The sequence below is a fragment of the Coregonus clupeaformis genome, chromosome 16, assembly GCF_020615455.1.
Source record: "Coregonus clupeaformis isolate EN_2021a chromosome 16, ASM2061545v1, whole genome shotgun sequence".
NCBI lineage: Eukaryota > Metazoa > Chordata > Actinopteri > Salmoniformes > Salmonidae > Coregonus > Coregonus clupeaformis.
This window is the reverse complement of record NC_059207.1, coordinates 41188776-41211053: the sequence shown is the minus strand read 5'-3', so window position 1 is coordinate 41211053 and position 22278 is coordinate 41188776. Positions and strand designations below refer to the sequence as shown.

The 22278-nt window shown below is 41.3% G+C and overlaps 1 protein-coding gene across 1 annotated transcript; it reads left to right on the top strand.

The window, feature by feature from the left end:
- Nucleotides 1–4862: 4862 nt before the first annotated feature.
- Nucleotides 4863–7633, top strand: LOC121584128 (tumor necrosis factor ligand superfamily member 15). Its single transcript, XM_041899961.1, has 4 exons — nucleotides 4863–5123; nucleotides 5407–5434; nucleotides 5528–5584; nucleotides 5683–7633. Exons 1-4 carry the CDS (start codon nucleotides 4917–4919, stop codon nucleotides 6153–6155), a joined length of 765 nt encoding a protein of 254 aa, XP_041755895.1. The 5' UTR covers nucleotides 4863–4916; the 3' UTR covers nucleotides 6156–7633.
- Nucleotides 7634–22278: the final 14645 nt, after the last annotated feature.

Below are 22278 nucleotides of genomic sequence, written 5' to 3'. Positions count from 1 at the left end.
CTAGTGGAAAGCCTTCCCAGAAGAGTAGAGGCTATTATAGCAGCAAAGGGGGGGGGTGGACCAACTCCATATTAATGCCTATGATTTTGGAATGAGATGTTCGACGAGCAGGTGTCCACATACTTTTGATCATCGTTGTACTTTTTCTATTGTTGTTGCATTGTCGAGAGGTTAACCTGCAAGTTAGGGAAAGGGGATACCTAGTCAGTTGCACAACTGAACGCACCGAAATGTGTCTTCCGCACTTAACGCATCCCCTCTGAATCATAGAGGTGTTAGGGGGGCTGCCTTAATCGACATCATCAGCACCCTGGGAGCAGTTGTTGTTGGGGGTTAACTACCTTTCGGTTACTGGTCTAATGCTCTTAACCACTAGGCTACCTGCCGCTCTGGTAAGCATTTTATTGCAATGTGTACTTCATGTACAGTACCAGTCAAATGTTTGGACACACCTACACATTCAAGGGTTTTTCTTTATTTTTACTATTTTTTGACATTGTAGAATAATAGTGAAGACATCAAAACTATTAAATAACACATATGGAACCATAAAATATATTTGAGATTTGAGATTCTTCAAATAGCCACCCTTTGCCTTGATGACAGCTTTGCACACTCTTGGCATTCTCTCAACCAGCTTCGCCTGGAATACTTTTCCAACAGTCTTGAAGGAATTCCCACATATGCTGTGCACTTTTGGCTACTTTTCCTTCACTCTGCGGTCCGACACATCCTAAACCATCTCAATTGGGTTGAGGTCGGGGGGTTGTGGAGGCCAGGTCATCTGATGCAGCACTCCATCACTCTCCTTCTTGGTAAAATAGCCCTTACAAAGCCTGGAGGTGTGTTGGGTCATTGTCCTGTTGAAAAACAAATGATAGTCCCACTAAGCCCAAACCAGATGGGATGGTGTATTGCTGCAGAATGCTGTGGTAGCCATGCTGGTTAAGTGTGCCTTGAATTCTAAATAAATCACAGATAGTGTTACCAGCAAAGCACCCCCACACCATAACACCTCCTCCTCCATGCTTTACGGTGGGAAATACACATGCAGAGATCATCCGTTCACCCACACCACGTCTCACAAAGACACGGCGGTTGGAACCAAAAATCTCAAATTTGGACTCCAGACCAAAGGACAGATTTACACCGGTCTAATGTCCATAGCTTGTGTTTCTTGGCCCAAGCAGGTCTCTTCTTCTTATTGGTGTCCTTTAGTAGTGGTTTCTTTGCAGCAATTCATGAAGCATTTATTTGGGCTGCAATTTCTGAAGCTGGTAACTCTAATGAACTTATCCTCTGCAGCAGAGGTAACTCTGGGTCTTCCATTCCTGTGGCGGTCCTCATGAGAGCCAGTTTCATCATAGCGCTTGATGGTTTTTGCGACTGCACTAGAAGAAACTTTCAAAGTTCTTGAAATGTTCTGTATTGACTGACCTTCATGTCTTAAAGTAATGATGGACAGTCGTTTCCCTTTGCTTATTTGAGCTGTTCTTGCCATAATATGGGCTTGGTCTTTTACCAAATAGGGCTATATTCTGTATACGCCCCCTACCTTGTCACAACACAACTGATTGGCTCAAACGCATTAAGAAGGAAAGAAATTCCACAAATTAACATTTAAGAAGGCACACCTGTTAATTGAAATGCATTCCAGGTCACTACCTCATGAAGCTGGTTGAGAGAATGCCAAGAGTGTGCAAAGCTGTCATCAAGGCAAAGGGTGGCTATTTGAAGAATCTCAAATCTCAAATATATTTCGATTTGTTTAACACTTTTTTGGTTACTACATGATTCCATATGTGTTATTTCATAGTTTTGATGTCTTCACTATTATTCTACAATATAAAAAATAGTTTAAAAAATAAAGAAAAACCCTTGAATGAGTAGGTGTGTCCAAACTTTTGAATGGTAGTGTATATAATGTGCATATGACAAATAAACTAACTAGAACATGGAAGGGAAGGGGGAGGGCAACCAGAAAGGGGGGGGATATGGACAGCTTTGTGGTTAGATTGTGAATAGATAGGCCCTTAAGTTGTGTCCATTAGCTGGGAGAACTGAGGAAATGAAATGAATCATAGAGGTCTTATAACTTATTCAATTCTACAGGTAATTTTTTTGGGGCTCATGTTTCTTTATATTAATATAGCCTATGGGCTATGTAGCTTCTTATCTGACATGTTTGGAGTTGTGTTGCTCTGTTTTTTGGACACTTGAATATCTTTTTACAGCTGAATTGCCCTGGTCTTGTCAGTATACAGTAACTTGAAAGAGCAACTGCCCCTAAAAACCAACTTCTCATTAAGAAAACAGCCTATGTGGCATCGATATGAGTCAAACATTTATTCTACTGTCAAAATTGACTACAAAGTGTAAATAGGATCATTTTGGTCATAAAGTCAGTCTTGTCCAAAACTGAGTTTTGTGAGACTTGTGGTGGTGACTGCATCACAACGTAAATGAAGGTTGGGTTTGTTTCAATCCTGCCCACAGCTGGCAGCACACAAGTAATCATCAATTTAGAGTGCAGCTCCACGCGACCCCATTGTAATGCCTGTGGTAAATTTGGGTTGACTTTGGATATCCCTATGCGGCTAGTTAGGGACCATTGGTAAATTACACAATGTACTTGGGACAATATGTTAAAATTCCAATAGCTCCAAATTTCAATGACTCAAAAACCACAAACCAACTATAAATTGTAGAAATTAATATACAAATATTGAAAGCATTTAATGAGACAACTGAAAGATGTGCAACATGAAAATATTGTCCCATTTACATTGTGTAATTTATTGACAGCCCCCAAATAGCCCGGTTGAAGCTAATTGGCTAAATAACTCTTCCCACCTGCGAACACACACACACACGAGACACCCACATCAAAGCACACCCCAAACCACCTCACGTTTGAATACAGTCATGGCCGATAGCATTTCTTAATTAACCAAATCCAAAATGAGCCCAAATCAGGAAGAGCAGTCGCCCTTTAAAACTAACTAATGACATGTACCTCTACTTTGCTACCTTGCAGATGAACCAAGGAGGAGGACAGATGAGAACAGCAGACCAGTGGAGCACTTAGAACAGCAGCAGCCATGGGCAACTGGTAGGGAAGAGGATGATTTAGGTGACCCAGACACAGGCCCAAAACAAGTTAAGCTACCCCAGTATCCCCTTGACCGTTTTGGATTGCAAAACTAAAAAGACACACCAGACAAGACACAGAGATAGCAACAGAATAGTAGGATATGATGGAGAGAGACACACCAGACAAGACACAGAGACAGCAACAGAAGAATAGGATATGATGGAGAGGGACACCAGAAGAACAGAACAGGCCATAACAACAGAAGAGGATAGACAAAGGAGACATTAACAAACAAGAACCTGAGGGGGGATTGGAAGTGGTGCAGACAATTACGTTGATGGAAGTTACAATCTATCTGAAATATTAAAGACAGCAACAGATGAAAAGACAGACAGCAACAGACAAGATACAGAGAAAGTGACAGAAGAGATGGAGAGAGAACAGAGTTGGGATGAGCACACAGTAGACTGTATCACTTCAAGCTGCTCTATAGATTCTAATTTGTTTTATTGAAAATTATAACATGTGAAATGCATACAGTGAAAAAGTAAAACATGGTTTACAAAGAATTTGCAGGTGAGGTGAAAAAGCCTGTAAAATTACCATTAAACAATTGTTTACTTTTACCTTTTTTACAACCAGGGCAGGGTGAGAGAGGAGAGTAGACAAGAGACAGCAATATAGAAGACTGTGAGACAGCAACAGAAGAGGGCCGACAAGAGAGACAGCAACAGACGACACAGAGAAAGCGATGGAGAGAGGAAGAGAAGTGAGCACACTGTATCACTTAAAGCTGCTCTATGGATTCTAACTACTGCACTGTGTGTGCATGTGTGAGAGAGAGAGGGGGTGTTTGGGTACTGTGGGATTATTTAATCAATTTAGCTCATTGGACAGGTCAGAGTCTATGTTTGAAGTTGTTGAGTGGTATGGAGGTTTTTGGCCATACACTGTAGACAGTGGAGTAAAGTACTTAAGTAAAAATACTTTAAAGTACTACTTAACTAGTTTTTTGGGGTATCTGTACTTTACTATACTATTTATATTTTTGACAACTTTTACTTTTACTTCACTGACACCCAAAAGTACTCGTTACATTTTGAATGCTTAGCAGACAGGAAAATTGTCTAATTCACACACTTATCAAGAGAACATCCCTGGTCATCCCTACTGCGTCTGATCTGGCGGACTCACTAAACACATGCGTTGTTTGTAAATAATGTCTGAGTGTTGGAGTGTGCCCCTGGCTATCTGTAAATAAATAAAAACTAGAAAATGTGGCCGTCTGCTTTGCTTAGTATAAGGAATTTGAAATTATTTATACTTTTACTTTTGATACTTAAGTATATTTTAGCAATTACATTTACTTTTGATACTTAAGTATATTTAAAAACCAAATACTTTTAGCCTTTTACTCAAGTAGTATTTTACTGGGTGACTTTCACTTTTACTTTAGTCATTTTCTATGAATGTATCTTTACTTTTACTCAAGTATGACAATTAGGTACTTTTTCCACCACTGACTGTAGATGTATGTATTCCAGAGTAGAGAATGTTCCAGAGTAGAGACCCACAGTATCTACTGTAATTGAGTACTGGAGCTGTCTGATGTGGCAGGTGGGGAGGTTAATATCAAAGGGCACCAAATTCTAAATTATTTTTTGCCGGGGGGTGATGCCCCCAGACCACCCTACTGGCTTTGGGCTAAACTCCGAATGTCTTCAAAACCTAGAAACGCCCCTGGGTGCAACGTGGGCTACAACATTGATAAAAGTCGGACTTGAATGGCAAGATCCCATTGAGTACTCCCTCCCTGCTGATCATGACAGCTGCTGGCGCTGAAGCAGTTTGCTTTGAGATCCCTGCGTGTCATCATGCGGAGAGTGACAGGAGTCTTTATGCCCGAGTGAGCCGCAGAGACAAAGGGCGGCCAATGTGCCTCACTCGGTTCGCTGCTCTTGTCTCTCTGCTTCTGTCTTGTGCTGTACTCTTGCTAAACGCATATCATCATAAAGCAGCGGACTACCAGGTGAGCTTCTCATTCAACAGCGCTCAAGTGTCCTTCGATTAAATGAACCTGTTACCTGCAAATAATCCCGATTCAGATTTGTTTATGGATAGTGTTGTGTGTGTGGTAAGAAACGGAACTGGTACAGTAGCCTACAGTAAATGCGTAATTATTAGAGAGCCAACATCAGAACACGCTTGTCATTCTAATTGTGGAGGGCTGTGGTAATACTTGGGGACTGTATTTAGATCAAAAAAGTTAAATATGCTCAGTAAATCTTAATGGATCTTGTTTTTATTTGTAGCACACTTCAGCTGGAGGTGATTCTATGGGTAAATTAGAATTATGACTATGGTTATGATATTATTATAATCTTCATCATAATCATCATCATCATCCTCACTGTCTATTTTATCCCTCCATAGGCAGTGTTCAGCAGAAGCAGCAGCAAATTGGAAACAATCCAAGTGCCCATCTGACAGGTACAATTATGATACACACTATTCATGACATTATTCCCTGAAAGACCCATTAATAAGACTAAGCTAAAAAGTAATGTCCTCTCTTGTCTCTCCTCCAGCTCCAGACTCATTTAATCATTCAAAAAGGGTATACCTTGAATGGGAGTACAACCTTGGACTTGCTCACCTTATTGGATTTAAGTATCAGGACGGCGACCTCATCGTGCTCAAAGATGGCATGTACAAGGTTTACCTGCAGATCACCTTCCGAAGGCCTGGTCACTTTGTGTGTAGCGAGGAGGACTCAGTGTTCATCCTCACCCAGAAGGTAATCCTGTTTGCAAAGAGCTACCACAAAAATAGAGACCTCCTAACAGCATCTGACACAGTGGACTGCATTCCCAAATCAAATGACTGTCAGCCGCCTGGTTCAGAGGGCTCAGGGACTCAGTACTGGGAAAAGTCTCCCTGCACGTCCGGCGTGTTTGCACTAAAAGCTGGGGACAGGCTCAGAGTGAGGTTGGGGGACAGGTACCATGAGCTGATGCTCCTTCAAGAAGACAGGACATTTTTTGGGGCACATCTCATTTGATGTTGTTCCCCAGAAACTACAGGTGCAGGGATAAGCATTACTTTGTGGAAATTAATCATCACTTATCAGACACATTCATGTCTGTCCACTGTATACTTTACTTATTTCTGGGAGTTTTAATATTAAAATGATTTCATAATGTGTGTGAGAGAACACTTGAAGTAGGAAATCACCATTTTATTATGCTCTCATAAAGTGTGTCCATAAATAACTTGTTGTTCAGTAAAACAGTGCCATTGCTATAAGCTGCATTAATACAGGCAGCCCAATTATATTTCCACAAATTGGTATTTTGACCAATCAGATCAGCTCTTTTGCCAATATCAAAGTGTCAAACAAACGTGATCATAATGTGATAAAAGGAGAGGCTACTACTTTACTCTGAAATTTCATAAATTTTACTCTGCAACTCCAGTAGATTGTTTTACTCACAGTCTGTTTCATATTGTTGCCAGCAACAGAGAATTCAAATGAGCAGGTGTAACAAATGAGGATTTGTAACCTCACTCCTCAGCCTGAAATGTCTCCACCCGCGCCCCAGAGAAGATGTCAAGAGGGTGGTTGCGTGTGTTTTCAAGACAGAGGTCTCAAATTCCAGTCAGCCTCAGTGTGAGCTGGTACAGGAGAGAAAGTATAATTAAGAATCGAAATTAGATTGACGATCTTACCCAATGCCTGGAAATCCTTGTAATCAGTTTGTGTTATTGAACTACAAATGTCCCTATAGCTCATCCAGATCTTCTACTATATAAAAAATAAAGTGAGGTTTGATGTGTCTCCAGCAGATTAACAACAGGATGAACATGCAATGTGTTGTTTACCACCTCAGCCTAACCTTACTTAAGAATGTATGGCATGCGACGGTCAACACCCATTGTAAATTATGATTAAATGATGCATGGCTTATTGTTTACACAGGATGAGCAATAGTAATACTCCCACTGTGTTTGGATTCTGCACCTGTTTGCTAGACTAAGTGTTGGTTAACAGTTTACATTGATGTTGACACATTGACATCCAGGTGCATAGTAAAACAAGAACAGAGTTGTGAAAAAGGTGTAACATTTCAACTAGTCTTTGAATACAGAAAATTACTTTGAAACATTAAAAATATAATTAATCACCTCTTATGAAAGAAGATACTTACCATCACATTAAAGATTTGCATGGTGACCCTAAAAGGAATAACAAAATGCATCATGAGGCTGTAGTAAGACACCAGAAGCCTGGGTGGGCTACATAAACAATAAACATGTGGGTTGGATTTTAGGAGGGTGTGAATGGTATGATACATATCCCTTTTATGGGAGTAAACTGCACTTTTGTGTTATTCCTGCCAAATACTTTAGGGAAGGAAAAACACACCAGACCAGAAAAATGGAATGTGGAATGGAATGGCACGTAAATAACCTCACTACTGAATCATACAGACAAAGAACCATATACAGTGCCTTCGGAAAGTATTTAGACCCCTTGACATTTTCCACATTTTGTTACATTAAACCTTATTCTACAATTGATTAAATATTTGTTTTTTCTCTCATCAATCGACACACAATACCCCGTAATGACAAAACAAAAACAGGTTTTTAGACATTTTTGCTAATAATTGTTCTTTAAAAACTGAAATATTACATTTACATAAGTATTCAGACTGTTTACTCAGTACTTTGTTGAAGCACCTTTGGCAGCGATTATAGCATTGAGTCTTCTTGGGTATGACGCTACAAGCTGGGCACATCTGTATTTGGGAAGTTTCTTCCATTCTTCTCTGCAGATCCTCTCAAGCTCTGTCAGGTTGGATGGGGAGCGTTGCTGCACAGATATTTTCAGGTCTCTCCAGAGATGTTAGATCGGATTCAAGTCCGAGCTCTGGCTGGGCAACTCAAGGACATTCAGAGACTTGTCCCGAAGCCACTCCTGCGTTGTCTTGGCTGTGTGCTTAGCACTCTGGAGCAGGTTTTCATCAAAGATCTCTCTGTACTTTGCTCCGTTCATCATTGCCTCAATCCTGACTAGTCTCCCAGTCCCTGCCGCTGAAAAACATCTCCACAACATGATGCTGCCACCACCATGCTTCACCGTAGGGATGGTGCCAGGGTTCCTCCAGACGTGACGCTTGGCATTCAGGCCAAAGAGTTCAATCTTGGTTTCATCAGACCAGAGAATCTTGTTTCTCATGGTCTGAGCATCTTTAGGTGCCTTTTGGCAAACTCCAAGCGGGCTGTCGTGCCTTTTACTGAGGAGTGGCTTCAGTCTGGCCGCTCTACCATAAAGGCCTGATTGGTGGAGTGCTGCAGAGATGGTTGTCCTTCTGGAAGGTTCTCCCATCTCCCCAGAGGAACTCTAGAGCTCTGTCAGAGTGACCATCGGGTTCTTGGTCACCTCCCTGACCAAGGCCCTTCTCCCCCAATTGCTCAGTTTGGCAGGGCGGCCAGCTCTAGGAAGAGTCTTGGTGGTTCCAAACTTCTTCCATTTAAGAATGATGGAGGCCACTGTGTTCTTGGGGACCTTCAATGCTGCAGAAATTTTTTGGTACCCTTCCCCAGATCTGTGCCTCAACACAATCCTGTCTCGGAGCTCTACAGAACAATTCCTCCGACCTCATGGCTTGGTTTTTGCTCTGACATGCACTGTCAACTGTGGGACCTTATATAGACAGGTGTGTGCCTTTCCAAATCATGTACCACAGGTGGACTCCAATCAAGTTGTAGAAACATCTCAAGGATGATCAATGGAAACAGGATGCACCTGAACTCAATTTCGAGTCTCATAGCAGAGGGCCTGAATACTTATGTAAATCAAATCAAATCAAATCAAATGTTATTGGCCACATGCGCCGAATACAACAGGTGCAGACATTACAGTGAAATGCTTACTTACAGCCCTTAACCAAGAGTGCATTTATTTTTTAATAAAAAAGTAAAATAAAACAACAACAAAAAAGTGTTGAGAAAAAAAGAGCAGAAGTAAAATAAAATAACAGTAGGGAGGCTATATATAAAGGGGGGTACTGGTGCAGAGTCAATGTGCGGGGGCACCGGCTAGTTCAGGTAGTTGAAGTAATATGTACATGTGGGTAGAGTTAAAGTGACTATGCATAAATAATTAACAGAGTAGCAGCAGCGTAAAAATATGGGGTGGGGGGGCAGTGCAAATAGTCCGGGTAGCCATGATTAGCTGTTCAGGAGTCTTATGGCTTGGGGGTAGAAGCTGTTGAGAAGTCTTTTGGACCTAGACTTGGCACTCCGGTACCGCTTGCCGTGCGGTAGCAGAGAGAACAGTCTATGACTAGGGTGGCTGGAGTCTTTGACAATTTTGAGGGCCTTCCTCTGACACCGCCTGGTATAGATGTCCTGGATGGCAGGAAGCTTGGCCCCAGTGATGTACTGGGCGGTACGCACTACCCTCTGTAGTGCCTTGCGGTCGGAGGCCAAGCAGGTATTTCAGTTTTTTATTTTGTATACATTTGCAAAAATCTCAAAAAAACTGTTTTCACTTTGTCATTATGGTGTATTGTGTGTAGATTGCTAAACAAATATAAATATTGAATCAATTTTAGAATAAGGCTGTAACGTAACAAAATGTGGAAAAAGTCAAGGGGTCGGAATACTTTCCGAAGGCACTGTAATGTGCAGTTTGAAAAAAATGACTTTATAAATCATTATAAAAGTATGGAAAATAAGTATAAAATCAAAAACTAGCAACTATAATTGAAAGGTAATAGTGTGATGACAATATTTTAATAATGACACTTGATGTGTTATATATATAAAAAAATAGAGAAATACAATCAGGTCCATAATTATTGGTACCCTTGATAAAGATGAGCAAAAACTGTATAAAATAAATAATACAAATACTGAGCTATATTGTATGTTTAAAAACATCGTTAATTCTCTTATTTTATACTAATACAATTGCTCAGAGAAACAGATTTAGTTTAATAAGTAATTTTAAAACATCTTAAAACGATAGGGGTCAAAATGATTGGCAGCCCTGTTTTCAATACTCTAGCATCCTCCCCTTAAGAGGATAACGACACTGAGCCTTTTTTTATTTTTTATTATGCGATTGGAGAACACGTTGGGAGGGCTCTTAGACCATTCCTCCATACAGACATCCGTCTGCTCTTATGGACTGCCCTCTTCAATTCAAACCACAGGTTCTCAATGGGGTTCAAGTCCAGAGACTTTATTTATTTATTTATTTATTATTTAAGTCCAGAGACGAATGGCCAATGCAAAATGTTGACTTTTTGGTCAATTAACAATTTCTTTGTGGATTTTGATTAGTGCTTGGGGTTATTGTCTTGCTGGAAGATCCACTTGCGGCCAAGTGTCAGCCTCCTGGCAGAGGCAACCAGGTTTTTGGCTAAAATGTCCTGGTACTTGGTCAAGTTTATGATGCCGTTGACCTTAACAAGAGCCCCAGGACCAGTGGAAGCAAAATAGCCCCATAACATCAAAGATCCACCACCATATTTTACAATAGTTATGGGGTTCTTTTCTGAATATGCTTCTGTTTTTCAACACCAAACCCACCACTGGTGTGCGTGGCCAAAGAGCTCTATTTTCTTGTCATCTGACCATAGCACCGGTTACCATTCAAGTGCCAATGGCGTTTATCAAACTCCAGGCAGTGCTGTGGTCAGATTCTCCAATCTCATAAAATGTTTTAGAAAAAGGCTCAGTGTCGTTATTCTCTCAAGGGTAGGGTGCTGGAGTATTGAAAACAGGGCTGCTGTCACGCTCGTCGGGAACAGAGGAGGACCAAGGCGCAGCGTGGAATGCGAACATTTTATTATTATAAAGTATCACACGAACCAAACAACAAAACGAAAACGTGACGTCCCTGGTTACATACACAAACCAACACAGCACAAGAAACCACACCAAATGAATGCCTAACGGCTACTTAAGTATGGCTCCCAATCAGAGACAACGAGCTACAGCCGTCTCTGATTGGGAGCCACCCTGGCCAACATAGAAATACAACAACTAGAACAAACACAAATGAAAACTCACACCCTGGCTCAACATACTAGAGTCCCCAGAGCCAGGGCGTGACAGCTGCCAATCATTTTGACCCTATCTTTTTTAGATTTATTTTATTACAATCTCTTTCTCTGAGCAGTCATATTAGTATAAAATAATATATATATTTTTTTTTAATGGAGAATGCAATATAGCTCAGTATTTGTATTATTTATTTTATACAGCCTTTTTTCTTCATCTTTGTCAAGGGTGCCAATAATTATGTACCTGACTGTATTTGACAATACCAGAATTTTTCTAAACGCACATATGGTTCTAAATGGAAAGTGGACTGTAGTTACTCCAAAGAATGCCTTTGATGCTTGTTGCAGATCCTGTCCTTTGTTACTAACCTTTGTTGTGGATGAGGAAAGGAAGTACAGTGCTCTAGATACCTGATCACCGAGTCACACTCTTGGTTTTCCCCTTGAAAATGAATTGTTCTTCACGGTTCATTTGATTCTTGTCTAAACATTCCATCAGAATTATATCAAATGTTATCACAGTTCCCATTCATGATAATAAGCTATCCTTTTCTAAAACATGGTTGTTTATTTTTACATTGGTTTTGGTGTGACCAGAGAGACTGTGATGTTGTCGTATCCAGGTTACGTTACAATCCAGGTTTCAAGATCCACCTTCATCCATAATCCCACTCCCCCATTTGAGTTCACTGTCACATCCTAAAACACACACTACACACACACACACACACACACACAGTCTTGTACAGCTAACCTTGTGGGGACACACAATTCAGTCCCATTCAAAATCCTATATTCCCTAACCCCTAACCCTAAACCCTATACCTTAACCTAACCCTAACCCGTACTCTTACCCTTACCTTAACCCAAAAACCTAACCTTAACCCTAACCCTAAAACTAATCCTAGCTCCTAACCCTAACCCTTAACGTAATTCTAACCCTAACCTTAACCCTAAATCCCCTAGACGTCGTGGGGACTAACAAAATGTCTCCAGTTTGGGGACTTCTGGTCCCCACAAGAATAGTTAAACACGTCCACACACCCACACACACACACAAGCCTGTAAATATTTTAACAAACACGATTATATTTCTCCCCTGTGGAGAGGAGACACAATATTCCCACATTGTGTCTGTTGTCTGGATCAGGCATTTTCTACAGATGACCCCCTGAATCCTCCTCTCTACCGTTCTCCAACTGGATACTGCCCTGTACTGTACGCTGCCTGGCAAAATGGACCCAGGTTAGTCTCTGTTCATTTCTGACTCTAAGGCATGTTTAGTACTACAAACAAAAATTGTCATTTATTATTTTATAAAATGTTGAAACAGTAGAATTTAAATTGAATGATTAGGATGAATCAACTGACTTTGGTCAGTCAGACAAAACAAACAACAAACATTGCAACATTAGCTCAACTGTATGCATTGGGTTGAAGTAAAACAAAAGATGGGATTGTATAAAACGATCAATATTCTTTCAGGGTGGTCAAATTCCCACTGAAGATCATTTAGGTTGCTATTACGCTCTATTTATCCAGCAGAATTTTCAGTGATGCACTGGCCCATTATACATCCGTTGACCCATCTACAAGTAAAAATAGATTCTACAGGATTGCAGTTGGTTTTAAATCTACATGTTTCATATCTTTGTGGGCCAAAGTCCAAACCCTCTCTCTCCCAGACATGCAACACTAGAGCAGCCTGGCTGCCTTGGCTGGGACACTGCCCTGCTGTTTGTGCTGTGGTCTCAGTCAGTCAGCACGTGTCACCCTCTCCAGAGCAGAAACTCAATGAGCCTTGACAAACCACACTGGCCGCTGGAGAGTGACCGTGAATAACCACACTAATTTGGCCTGAGCCTTTTCATTAATCAGATGCACTCTTTTCCACTGTAGAACCCAAAGTGGGTCAGTCAACTGCCCTGAGAGACTTGTGAGAGTTCCTCTGTTCACAGTACACAGGGGACTTACATTTCCTCTAAAATAAGTAATTCATGAATAAAGTTAATCAGGTACAGTGAGGGAAAAAAGTATTTGATCCCCTGCTGATTTTGTACGTTTGCCCACTGACAAAGAAATGATCAGTCTATAATTTTAATGGTAGGTTTATTTGAACAGTGAGAGACAGAATAACAACTGAAAAATCCAGAAAAACGCATGTCAAAAATGTTATAAATTGATTTGCATTTTAATGAGGGAAATAAGTATTTGACCCCCTCTCAATCAGAAAGATTTCTGGCTCCCAGGTGTCTTTTATACAGGTAATGAGCTGAGATTAGGAGCACACTCTTAAAGGGAGTGCTCCTAATCTCAGCTTGTTACCTGTATAAAATACACCTGTCCACAGAAGCAATCAATCAATCAGATTCCAAACTCTCCACCATGGCCAAGACCAAAGAGCTCTCCAAGAATGTCAGGGACAAGATTGTAGACCTACACAAGGCTGGAATGGGCGACAAGACCATCGCCAAGCAGCTTGGTGAGAAGGTGACAACAGTTGGTGCGATTATTCGCAAATGGAAGAAACACAAAATAACTGTCAATTTCCCTCGGCCTGGGGCTCCATGCAAGATCTCACCTCGTGGAGTTGCAATGATCATGAGAACGGTGAGGAATCAGCCCAGAACTACACGGGAGGATCTTGTCAATGATCTCAAGGCAGCTGGGACCATAGTCACCAAGAAAACAATTGGTAACACACTACGCCGTGAAGGACTGAAATCCTGCAGCGCCCGCAAGGTCCCCCTGATCAAGAAAGCACATATACAGGGCCATCTGAAGTTTGCCAATGAACATCTGAATGATTCAGAGGAGAACTGGGTGAAAGTGTTGTGGTCAGATGAGACCAAAATCGAGCTCTTTGGCATCAACTCAACTCGCCGTGTTTGGAGGAGGAGGAATGATGCCTATGACCCCAAGAACACCATCCCCACCGTCAAACATGGAGGTGGAAACAAGGGGACAGGTCTGCTAAGGGGACAGGACAACTTCACAGCATCAAAGGGACGATGGACGGGGCCATGTACCGTCAAATCTTGGGTGAGTACCTCCTTCCCTCAGCCAGGGCATTGAAAATGGGTCGTGCATGGGTATTCCAGCATAACAATGACCCAAAAGTAACACGGCCAAGGCAACAAAGGAGTGGCTCAAGAAGAAGCACATTAAGGTCCTGGAGTGGCCTAGCCAGTCTCCAGACCTTAATCCCATAGAAAATCTGTGGAGGGAGCTGAAGGTTCGAGTTGCCAAACGTCAGCCTTGAAACCTTAATGACTTGGAGAAGATCTGCAAAGAGGAGCGGAATAAAATCCCTCCTGAGATGTGTGCAAACCTGGTGGCCAACTACAAGAAACGTCTGACCTCTGTGATTGACAACAAGGGTTTTGCCACCAAGTACTAAGTCATGTTTTGCAGAGGGGTCAAATACTTATTTCCCTCATTAAAATGTAAAATCAATTTATAACATTTTTGACATGCGTTTTTCTGGATTTTTTTGTTGTTATTCTGTCTCTCACTGTTCAAATAAACCTACCATTAAAATTATAGACTGATCATGTCTTTGTCAGTGGGCAAATGTACAAAATCAGCAGGGGATCAAATACTATTTTCCCTCACTGTAAGTCATGGCTACATCATTGCTGTAGGTAAACAGCTTTTAGTCACATTTTTCATTGCTAGTTGACTAACAATTATACACAGTCTAATCTTGATCCTACCTATCCCTCCTCTTTCTACTCCTCAGTCATTCAACCCCCCGGCCCTGAGAACCAGGCCCTGTCCTATGGGAGGACAGCAGTTCAGGAAGAAAATCCAGGAACACAAGACCTTGTTGGAAGTACAAGCTCACCTGTCCAAGCCACCCATCTAACATCCAACAGTGACAGTGCCCACACTCTCTGTCCAGCAAATCCCACTCATAATAATGAGAGTATTCCTCCAGTGCCTGAGGCAGACAGTACTTCCACCCTACAGCCCACTTGACCCCAAGATGGCCTACCTTATCTATCCTCCAAAACCAGCTCACTACCCAGGCCCCCCTGTCATAGCCTGCAAGCCAGGACCCAACCAGCCAGCCTTCTACCAGGCCCAGTTCATGCCCTCGCCCAGCTACCTACCCTATACCATAGTACGAGAGACACAATATCAGTATAGAGCAAAATAAAAAATGTGTCAACCGGTTATTGTCATGCAAAAGACTGCAGGTCTCACGGTAATTGGCTGTTAATTTACATAAACACTTTTAGCATCTCCAGGCCTCCCGCATACAAGCCGCTGATGCGCACCTTTGGAACATCTACATTTAAAAAAAGTATAATAATTCAATTGAATATACACCATCAAAATAAATCCATTATTTATTTTTGGAAAGGTCTAAAGAAACATTATGATATGAAGAAAATGTATTTCAGAAGAACAGAATATGAGTTGGCCTACTGTATGTTATCTGGCTATGCTCCATGCCATAGGCTGTAGACTTGTTCATTTAGCAGACAAGATATGCTTCTAAGTTCCGTGCCCTTATTTTATATTATATGATTTTATAGTAAGAAGAATATAATTGAACTTAGCTGAATAAAATAGAAAGGATATTTCCGGAGAGAGTGTGCGCATATAAAGTGGCTTTGTTGAGCTTAAAAGTGATCATTTGAAACAGGTCCTATAAACTAGATTTAGAGTTATTTGGCAACTTTAGTTGTGAATGATACACACCTTAGAATGTCTTAGAAATCAAAAGATATATGGGATGCATGATGCAACTATAGACTATTGATGATTTGAGAAAGTTGTAAAAAAAGCTTGCACTCTGTTCCTTGCCTCAGGCTGCACACGCTGTTCTCTCATCATTTGATCATATTTTCACCCATCAGACTATTCTCAATTTAATCTTGTCTTTACTAATATGTAAAATTATACTGAACAAAAAAATTTACGCAACATGCAACAATTGTAAATATTTTACTGAGTTACAGTTCATATAAGGAAATCAGTCAATTGAAATGAATTCATTAGACCCTAATCTATGGATTTCACATGACTGGGAATACAGATATGCATCTGTTGGTCACAGATACCTTTAAAAAAGTAGGGAGGGTCTCCCGAGTGGCGCAGCGGTCTAAGGAACTGCATCGCAGTGTTGCTGCGTCACTACAGCCTGAGGTTCGATCCCAGGCTGTGTCATTACCGATGACCGAGAGTCCCATAGGGTGGCGCACAATTGCCAGAGCGTTGTCTGGGTTAGGGGAGGGTTTGACCGGGGGGCTTTACTTAGCTCATCGCGCTCTAGCGACTCCTTGTGGCAGGCCGGGCGCCTGCAGGCTGACTTCAGTCGTCAGTTGAACTGTGTTTCCTCCGACACATTGGTACGGCTGGCTTCCGGGTTAAGCGAGCGGGTGTTAAGAAGCACGGTTTGGCGGGTCATGTTTCGGAGGACGCATGACTCGACCTTCGCCTCTCCCGAGCCCGTTGGGGAGTTGCAGCGATGAGACAAGATCGTAATCACGAAATTGGGGAGAAAAAGAGGAGTAAAAATAAAATAAAAAGGTAGGGGCATGGATCAGAAAACCAGCCAGTATCTGGTGTGACCACCATTTGCCTCAAGCAGAGTGACACATATCCTTCTCATAGAGTTGATTAGGCAGTTGGCTGTGGAATGTTGTCCCACTCCTCTTCAATGGCTGTGAGAAGTTGCTGGATATTGGCGGAAACTGGAACTCATTGTCGATCCAGAGCATCCCAAACTTCCTCAGTGGGTGAGTATGCAGGCCATGGAAGAACTGGGACATTTTCAGCTTCCAGGAATTGTGTACAGATCCATGCGTCATAGGGTCGTGCATTATCATGCTGAAACATGATGACGGCGGATGAATGGCACGACAATACATTTACATTTTAGTCATTTAGCAGACGCTCTTATCCAGAGCGACTTACAGTTAGTGAGTGCATACATTATTTTTTATTTTTTCATACTGGCCCCCCGTGGGAAGCGAACCCACAACCCTGGCGTTGCAAACGCCATGCTCTACCAACTGAGCTACATCCCTGCCGGCCATTCCCTCCCCTACCCTGGACGACGCTGGGCCAATTGTACGCCGCCCCATGGGTCTCCCAGTCGCGGCCAGCTACGGCAGAGCCTGGATTCGAACCAGGATCTCTAGTGGCGATGCAGTACCTTAGACCACTGCACCACTCAGGAGGTACAATGGGCTTCAGGATATCGTCACAGTATCTCTGTGTATTCAAATTGCCATCGATAAAATGCAATTGTGTTCGTTGTCCGAAGCTTATGCCTGCCCATACCATAACCCCACCGCCACCATGGGGCACTCTGTTCACAACGTGAACAGAGTGCCTCAGCAAATGTCAACGTTGCCATACACATGGTCTGCGGTTGTGAGGCCGGTTGGACATATTGCCAAATTCTCTAAAACAACGTTGTAGGCGGCTAATGGTAGAGAAATTAACATTCAATTCTCTGGCAACAGCTGTGGTGGACATTCCTGCAGTGCCAATTGCACACTCTCTCAGAGACATCTGTGGTATTGTGTTGTGTGACAAAACTGTACATTTTGAAGTGGCCTTTTATTGTCCCCAGCACAAGGTGCATCTGTATAATGATCATGCTGTTAAATCAGCGTCTTGATATGCCACACCTGTCAGGTGGATGGATTATCTTGGCAAAGATTAAATGCACACTAACAGGGATGTAAACAAATATGTGCACAACATTTTAGATAAATAAGCTTATTGTGCATATGGATCATTTCTGGGATGTTTTATTTCAGCTCATGAATCATGGGACCAACACTTTACATGTTGCATTTATATTTTTGTTCAGTGTAGTTTCGATTTAGAATGGCCCATTATTAAATGGGCTGGAACAAGGGCAAGACAAAAAATACATGTCATCCATATGCACTCAAATAGCGAATTCCGCCCAAACTCTGTATGCCATGGGCTCTCCAACCCTGTTCCTGCAGCTACCCAAAATCATGTTTTCACAACTAAACACATTTCACTAAACTGTTGACAGCCCCTCTCTCTGCACGCTGGAGAAATGAATGAAGGAGAGGGGAGGAGATGGATACGCACAGTGGTGAGATATTCTAAAGGTAATGTGTCAGCCTATTAAATATGAAAATATAAAAATGCCCTATTACTAGGCTATTCAAAATCAAATACAAATTCACTATAATTGTTTAATTTAGGCTAGACCAATTATGTATCAAAGATCTCTTAAATCAGTATTTTTCAAATGTTTTTCTGCCATGTGTAAAATGAGGTATGCTATGTATTGTATAACTCACAATCATTATTTTAATTCAGGTTTTTTTTTTTTTGGGGGCTTTGGCTCATATATAGGCCTATGCTTTTGCATAAGCTCTAATATGCATATGGTTATTTGAATTAATCATCGCCTTAGAAAGCGCTGTCCATTTCGTTGTGTTAGGCTTTGAAACCTCATCCAAAAATACCATGTTTTCCACTCAGTTTCATCCTGTTGTTGAATTTCTTTCTTCAAATTGATCAATCACAGTGAGGTGAGTTTTAAAAGCACAAACGGTTTTGATGATGTGTTTGATTTGATTTTCGTTGCATTTGCATTGATGTGAGTGGTTAGCGGGACAATAGAGCCCAGAGTACCAGGCCATTAGCGACCTGATTATCATTAGCGAGTTAGCGTGACTCTACGGTCACAATTTATTTTACTGTGGTCATGACTAATGACTCATGACTGCCGGTGTGGCAGTAATATGGTCACCACAACAGCCTTAATCACAGGACATCATTCAGTTATGGTTTAACAATGGATTTCCTTATTCCTTATCATGCGAGACTACTTCCGGATAAACAATAATGTAAGTAATGTGCCAGTTCTATTTAAAATTTCTATTCAAAATCAAGAATGTCTGCTATTTTAATGGGCTATTGTGTACCTGCATGTTCGCCTGTGTTGTGTTTCAGCCCTCCACTGGGGGATGAGTAGCTTCTCCTGCCCAAGGACTTCATGATAGAGTCTCATGAGTGTGCTCATCGCCCTCATGTACTCATATGAGGTAACTCAAGGACACATCATAGCTACAGTTGAAGTCGGAAGTTTACATACAGCTTAGCCAAATACATTTAAACTCAGTTTTTCACAATTCCTGACATTTAATCCTAGTAAAAATTCCCTGTTTTAGGTCAGTTAGGATCACCACTTTATTTTAAGAATGTGAAATGTCAGAATAATAGTAGAGATAATTATTTATTTCAGCTTTTATTTCTTTCATCACATTCCCAGTCAGTCAGAAGTTTACATACACTCAATTAGTATTTGGTAGCATTGCCTTTAAATTGTTTAACTTGGGTCAAACTTTTCGGGTAGTCTTCCACAAGCTTCCCACAATAAGTTGGGTGAATTTTGGCCCATTCCTCCTGACAGAGCTGGTGTAACTGAGTCAGGTTTGAAGGCCTCCTTGCTCGCACACACCTTTACAGTTCTGCCCACACATTTTCTATAGGATTGAGGTCAGGGCTTTGTGATGGCCACTCCAATACCTTGACTTTGTTGTCCTTAAACCATTTTGCCACAACTTTGGAAGTATGCTTGGGGTCTTTGTCCATTTGGAAGACCCATTTGCGACCAAGCTTTAACTTCCTGACTGATGTCTTGAGATGTTGCTTCAATATATCCACATAATTTTCCTTCCTCATGATGCCATCTATTTTGTGAAGTCCACCAGTCCCTCCTGCAGCAAAGCACCCCCACAGCATGATGCTGCCACCCTGTGCTTCATGGTTGGGATGGTGTTCTTCGGCTTGCAAGCACCCCCTTTTTCCTCCAAACATAACGATGGTCATTATGGCCAAACAGTTCTATTTTTGTTTCATCAGACCAGAGGTCATTTCTCCAAAAAGTATGATCTTTGTCCCCATGTGCAGTTGCAAACCGTAGTCTGGCTTTCTTATGGCGGTTTTGGAGCAGTGGCTTTTTCCTTGCTGAGCGACCTTTCAGGTTATGTCGATTCAGGACTTGTTTTACTGTGGATATAGATACTTTTGTACCTGTTTCCTCCAGCATCTTAACAAGGTCCTTTGCTGTTGTTCTGGGATTTATTTGCACTTTTCGCACCAAAGTATGTTAATCTCTAGGAGACAGAACGTGTCTCCTTCCTGAGCGGTATGATGGCTGCGTGGTCCCATGGTGTTTATACTTGTGTACTATTGTTTGTACAGATGAACGTGGTACCTTCAGGCGTTTGGAAATTGCTCCCAAGGATGAAACAGACTTGTTGAGGTCTACAATTTTTTTTCTGAGGTCTTGGCTGATTTCTTTTGATTTTCCCATGATGTCAAGCAAAGAGGCACTGAGTTTGAAGGTAGGCCTTGAAATACATCCACAGGTACACCTCCAATTGACTCAAATTATGTCAATAAGCCTATCAGAAGCTTCTAAAGCCATGACAATATTTTCTGGAATTTTCCAAGCTGTTCAAAGGCACAGTCAACTTAGTGTATGTAAACTTCTGACCCACTGGAATTGTGATACAGTGAATTATAAGTGAAATAATCTGTCTGTAAACAATTGTTGGAAAAATTACTTGTGTCATGCACAAAGTAGATGTCCTAACTTACTTGCCAAAACTATAGTGTGTTAACAAGACATTTGTGGAGTGGTTGAAAAAGGAGTTTTAATGACTCCAACCTAAGTGTATATAAACTTCCGACTTCAACTGTATCTTGTTAAAATGCACCTTCTAGAACAGGGGTACTCAAGTACTATTTGAGAAGGTCCGGTCACACAAATTTCCTAGGTGGCAAAGGTCCAGATGGATAACGTTATTTATCGGCGTAGAAAGTACAGGCACTATAGGTAAACACGACTGTAATGACATTTCATATATACATAAACATGTACAGTGCCTTCAGAAATCATTCATACCCCTTGACTTATTTTGTTGTGTTACAGCCTGAATTCAAAAATGGATTAAATAGATTTTATTTCACACCCATCTACACACAATATCCCATAATGCCTTTATTATTTTTTTGCAAATGTATTGAAAATTATAATACAGAAGTATCTAATTGACATAAGTGTTCACAACCCTGAGTCAATACATGTTAGAATCACATTTGGCAGCGATTACAGCTGTGAGTCTTTCTGGGTAAGTCAAATAAGAGCTTTGCACACCTGGATTGTACAATATTTGCACATTCTTAAAAAAATGTATCAAGCTCTGTCAAGTTGGTTGTTGATCATTGCTAGATCAAGCCGATTTAAATCAAAACTGTAACTAGGCCACACAGGAACATTCAATTTCGTCTTGGTAAGCAACTCCAGTGTATATTTGGCCTTGTGTTTTAGGTTATTGTCCTGCTGAAAGGTGAATTTGTCTCCCAGTGTCTGTTGGAAAGCAGACTGAACCAGGTTTTCCTTTAGGATTTTGCCTGTCCTTAGCTCTATTCCATTTATTTTAATTTAAAAAAAACTCCCTTGTCCTTGCCGATGACAAGCATACCCATAACATGATGCACCCACCACCATGTTTGTAAATATGAAGAGTGCCACTTAATAATGTGTTGTGTCGGATTTGCCCCAAACATAACACTTTGTATTCAGCACATAAAGTTAATTTCTTTGGCAAAAAATGTTCAGTATTTTTGCAGGCTGTGTGGAGGTCATGCATACAGTACAGTCAAGGCTGATTTGCTACTGCAGGCAGGTTGGTGACTCAGAGGAGACACACTGCAGTGACACTGACTGCACACATACTGGCTGGCCTCTCTGGCACCTGTCTGTCTGGACATTAGGAACCCTCAGCAGTTCCATCTTCACTGCAGGTGAAATGGGCCCAAAGCATTTCTCAAAAATCATCAAACCATTTCATGCCCTATTTCTCCTTTTAGGAGCACAACACTGAATGAGATACCGAAAGGGTTGAATTCAGGACAAAAATTGTATTGCTTTGCCACATTTTTTGCAGTATTACTTTAGTGCCTTGTTACAAACAGAATGCATGTTTTGTACAGGCTTCCTTCTTTTCACTCTGTTATTTAGGTTAGTATTGTGGAGTAACTACAATGTTGTGACCATCCTCAGTTTTCTCCTATCATAGCCAT

Excerpts from the sequence above, each read along its gene's own strand:
- LOC121584128 (XM_041899961.1), top strand. The coding sequence starts at position 4,917 with ATGACAGCTGCTGGCGCTGAAGCAGTTTGCTTTGAGATCCCTGCGTGT. Across the intron at positions 5,124-5,406 it reads ATAAAGCAGCGGACTACCAG|CACACTTCAGCTGGAGGTGA; the intron begins GTGAGCTTCTCA and ends TTTTATTTGTAG. Across the intron at positions 5,435-5,527 it reads AGCTGGAGGTGATTCTATGG|GCAGTGTTCAGCAGAAGCAG; the intron begins GTAAATTAGAAT and ends ATCCCTCCATAG.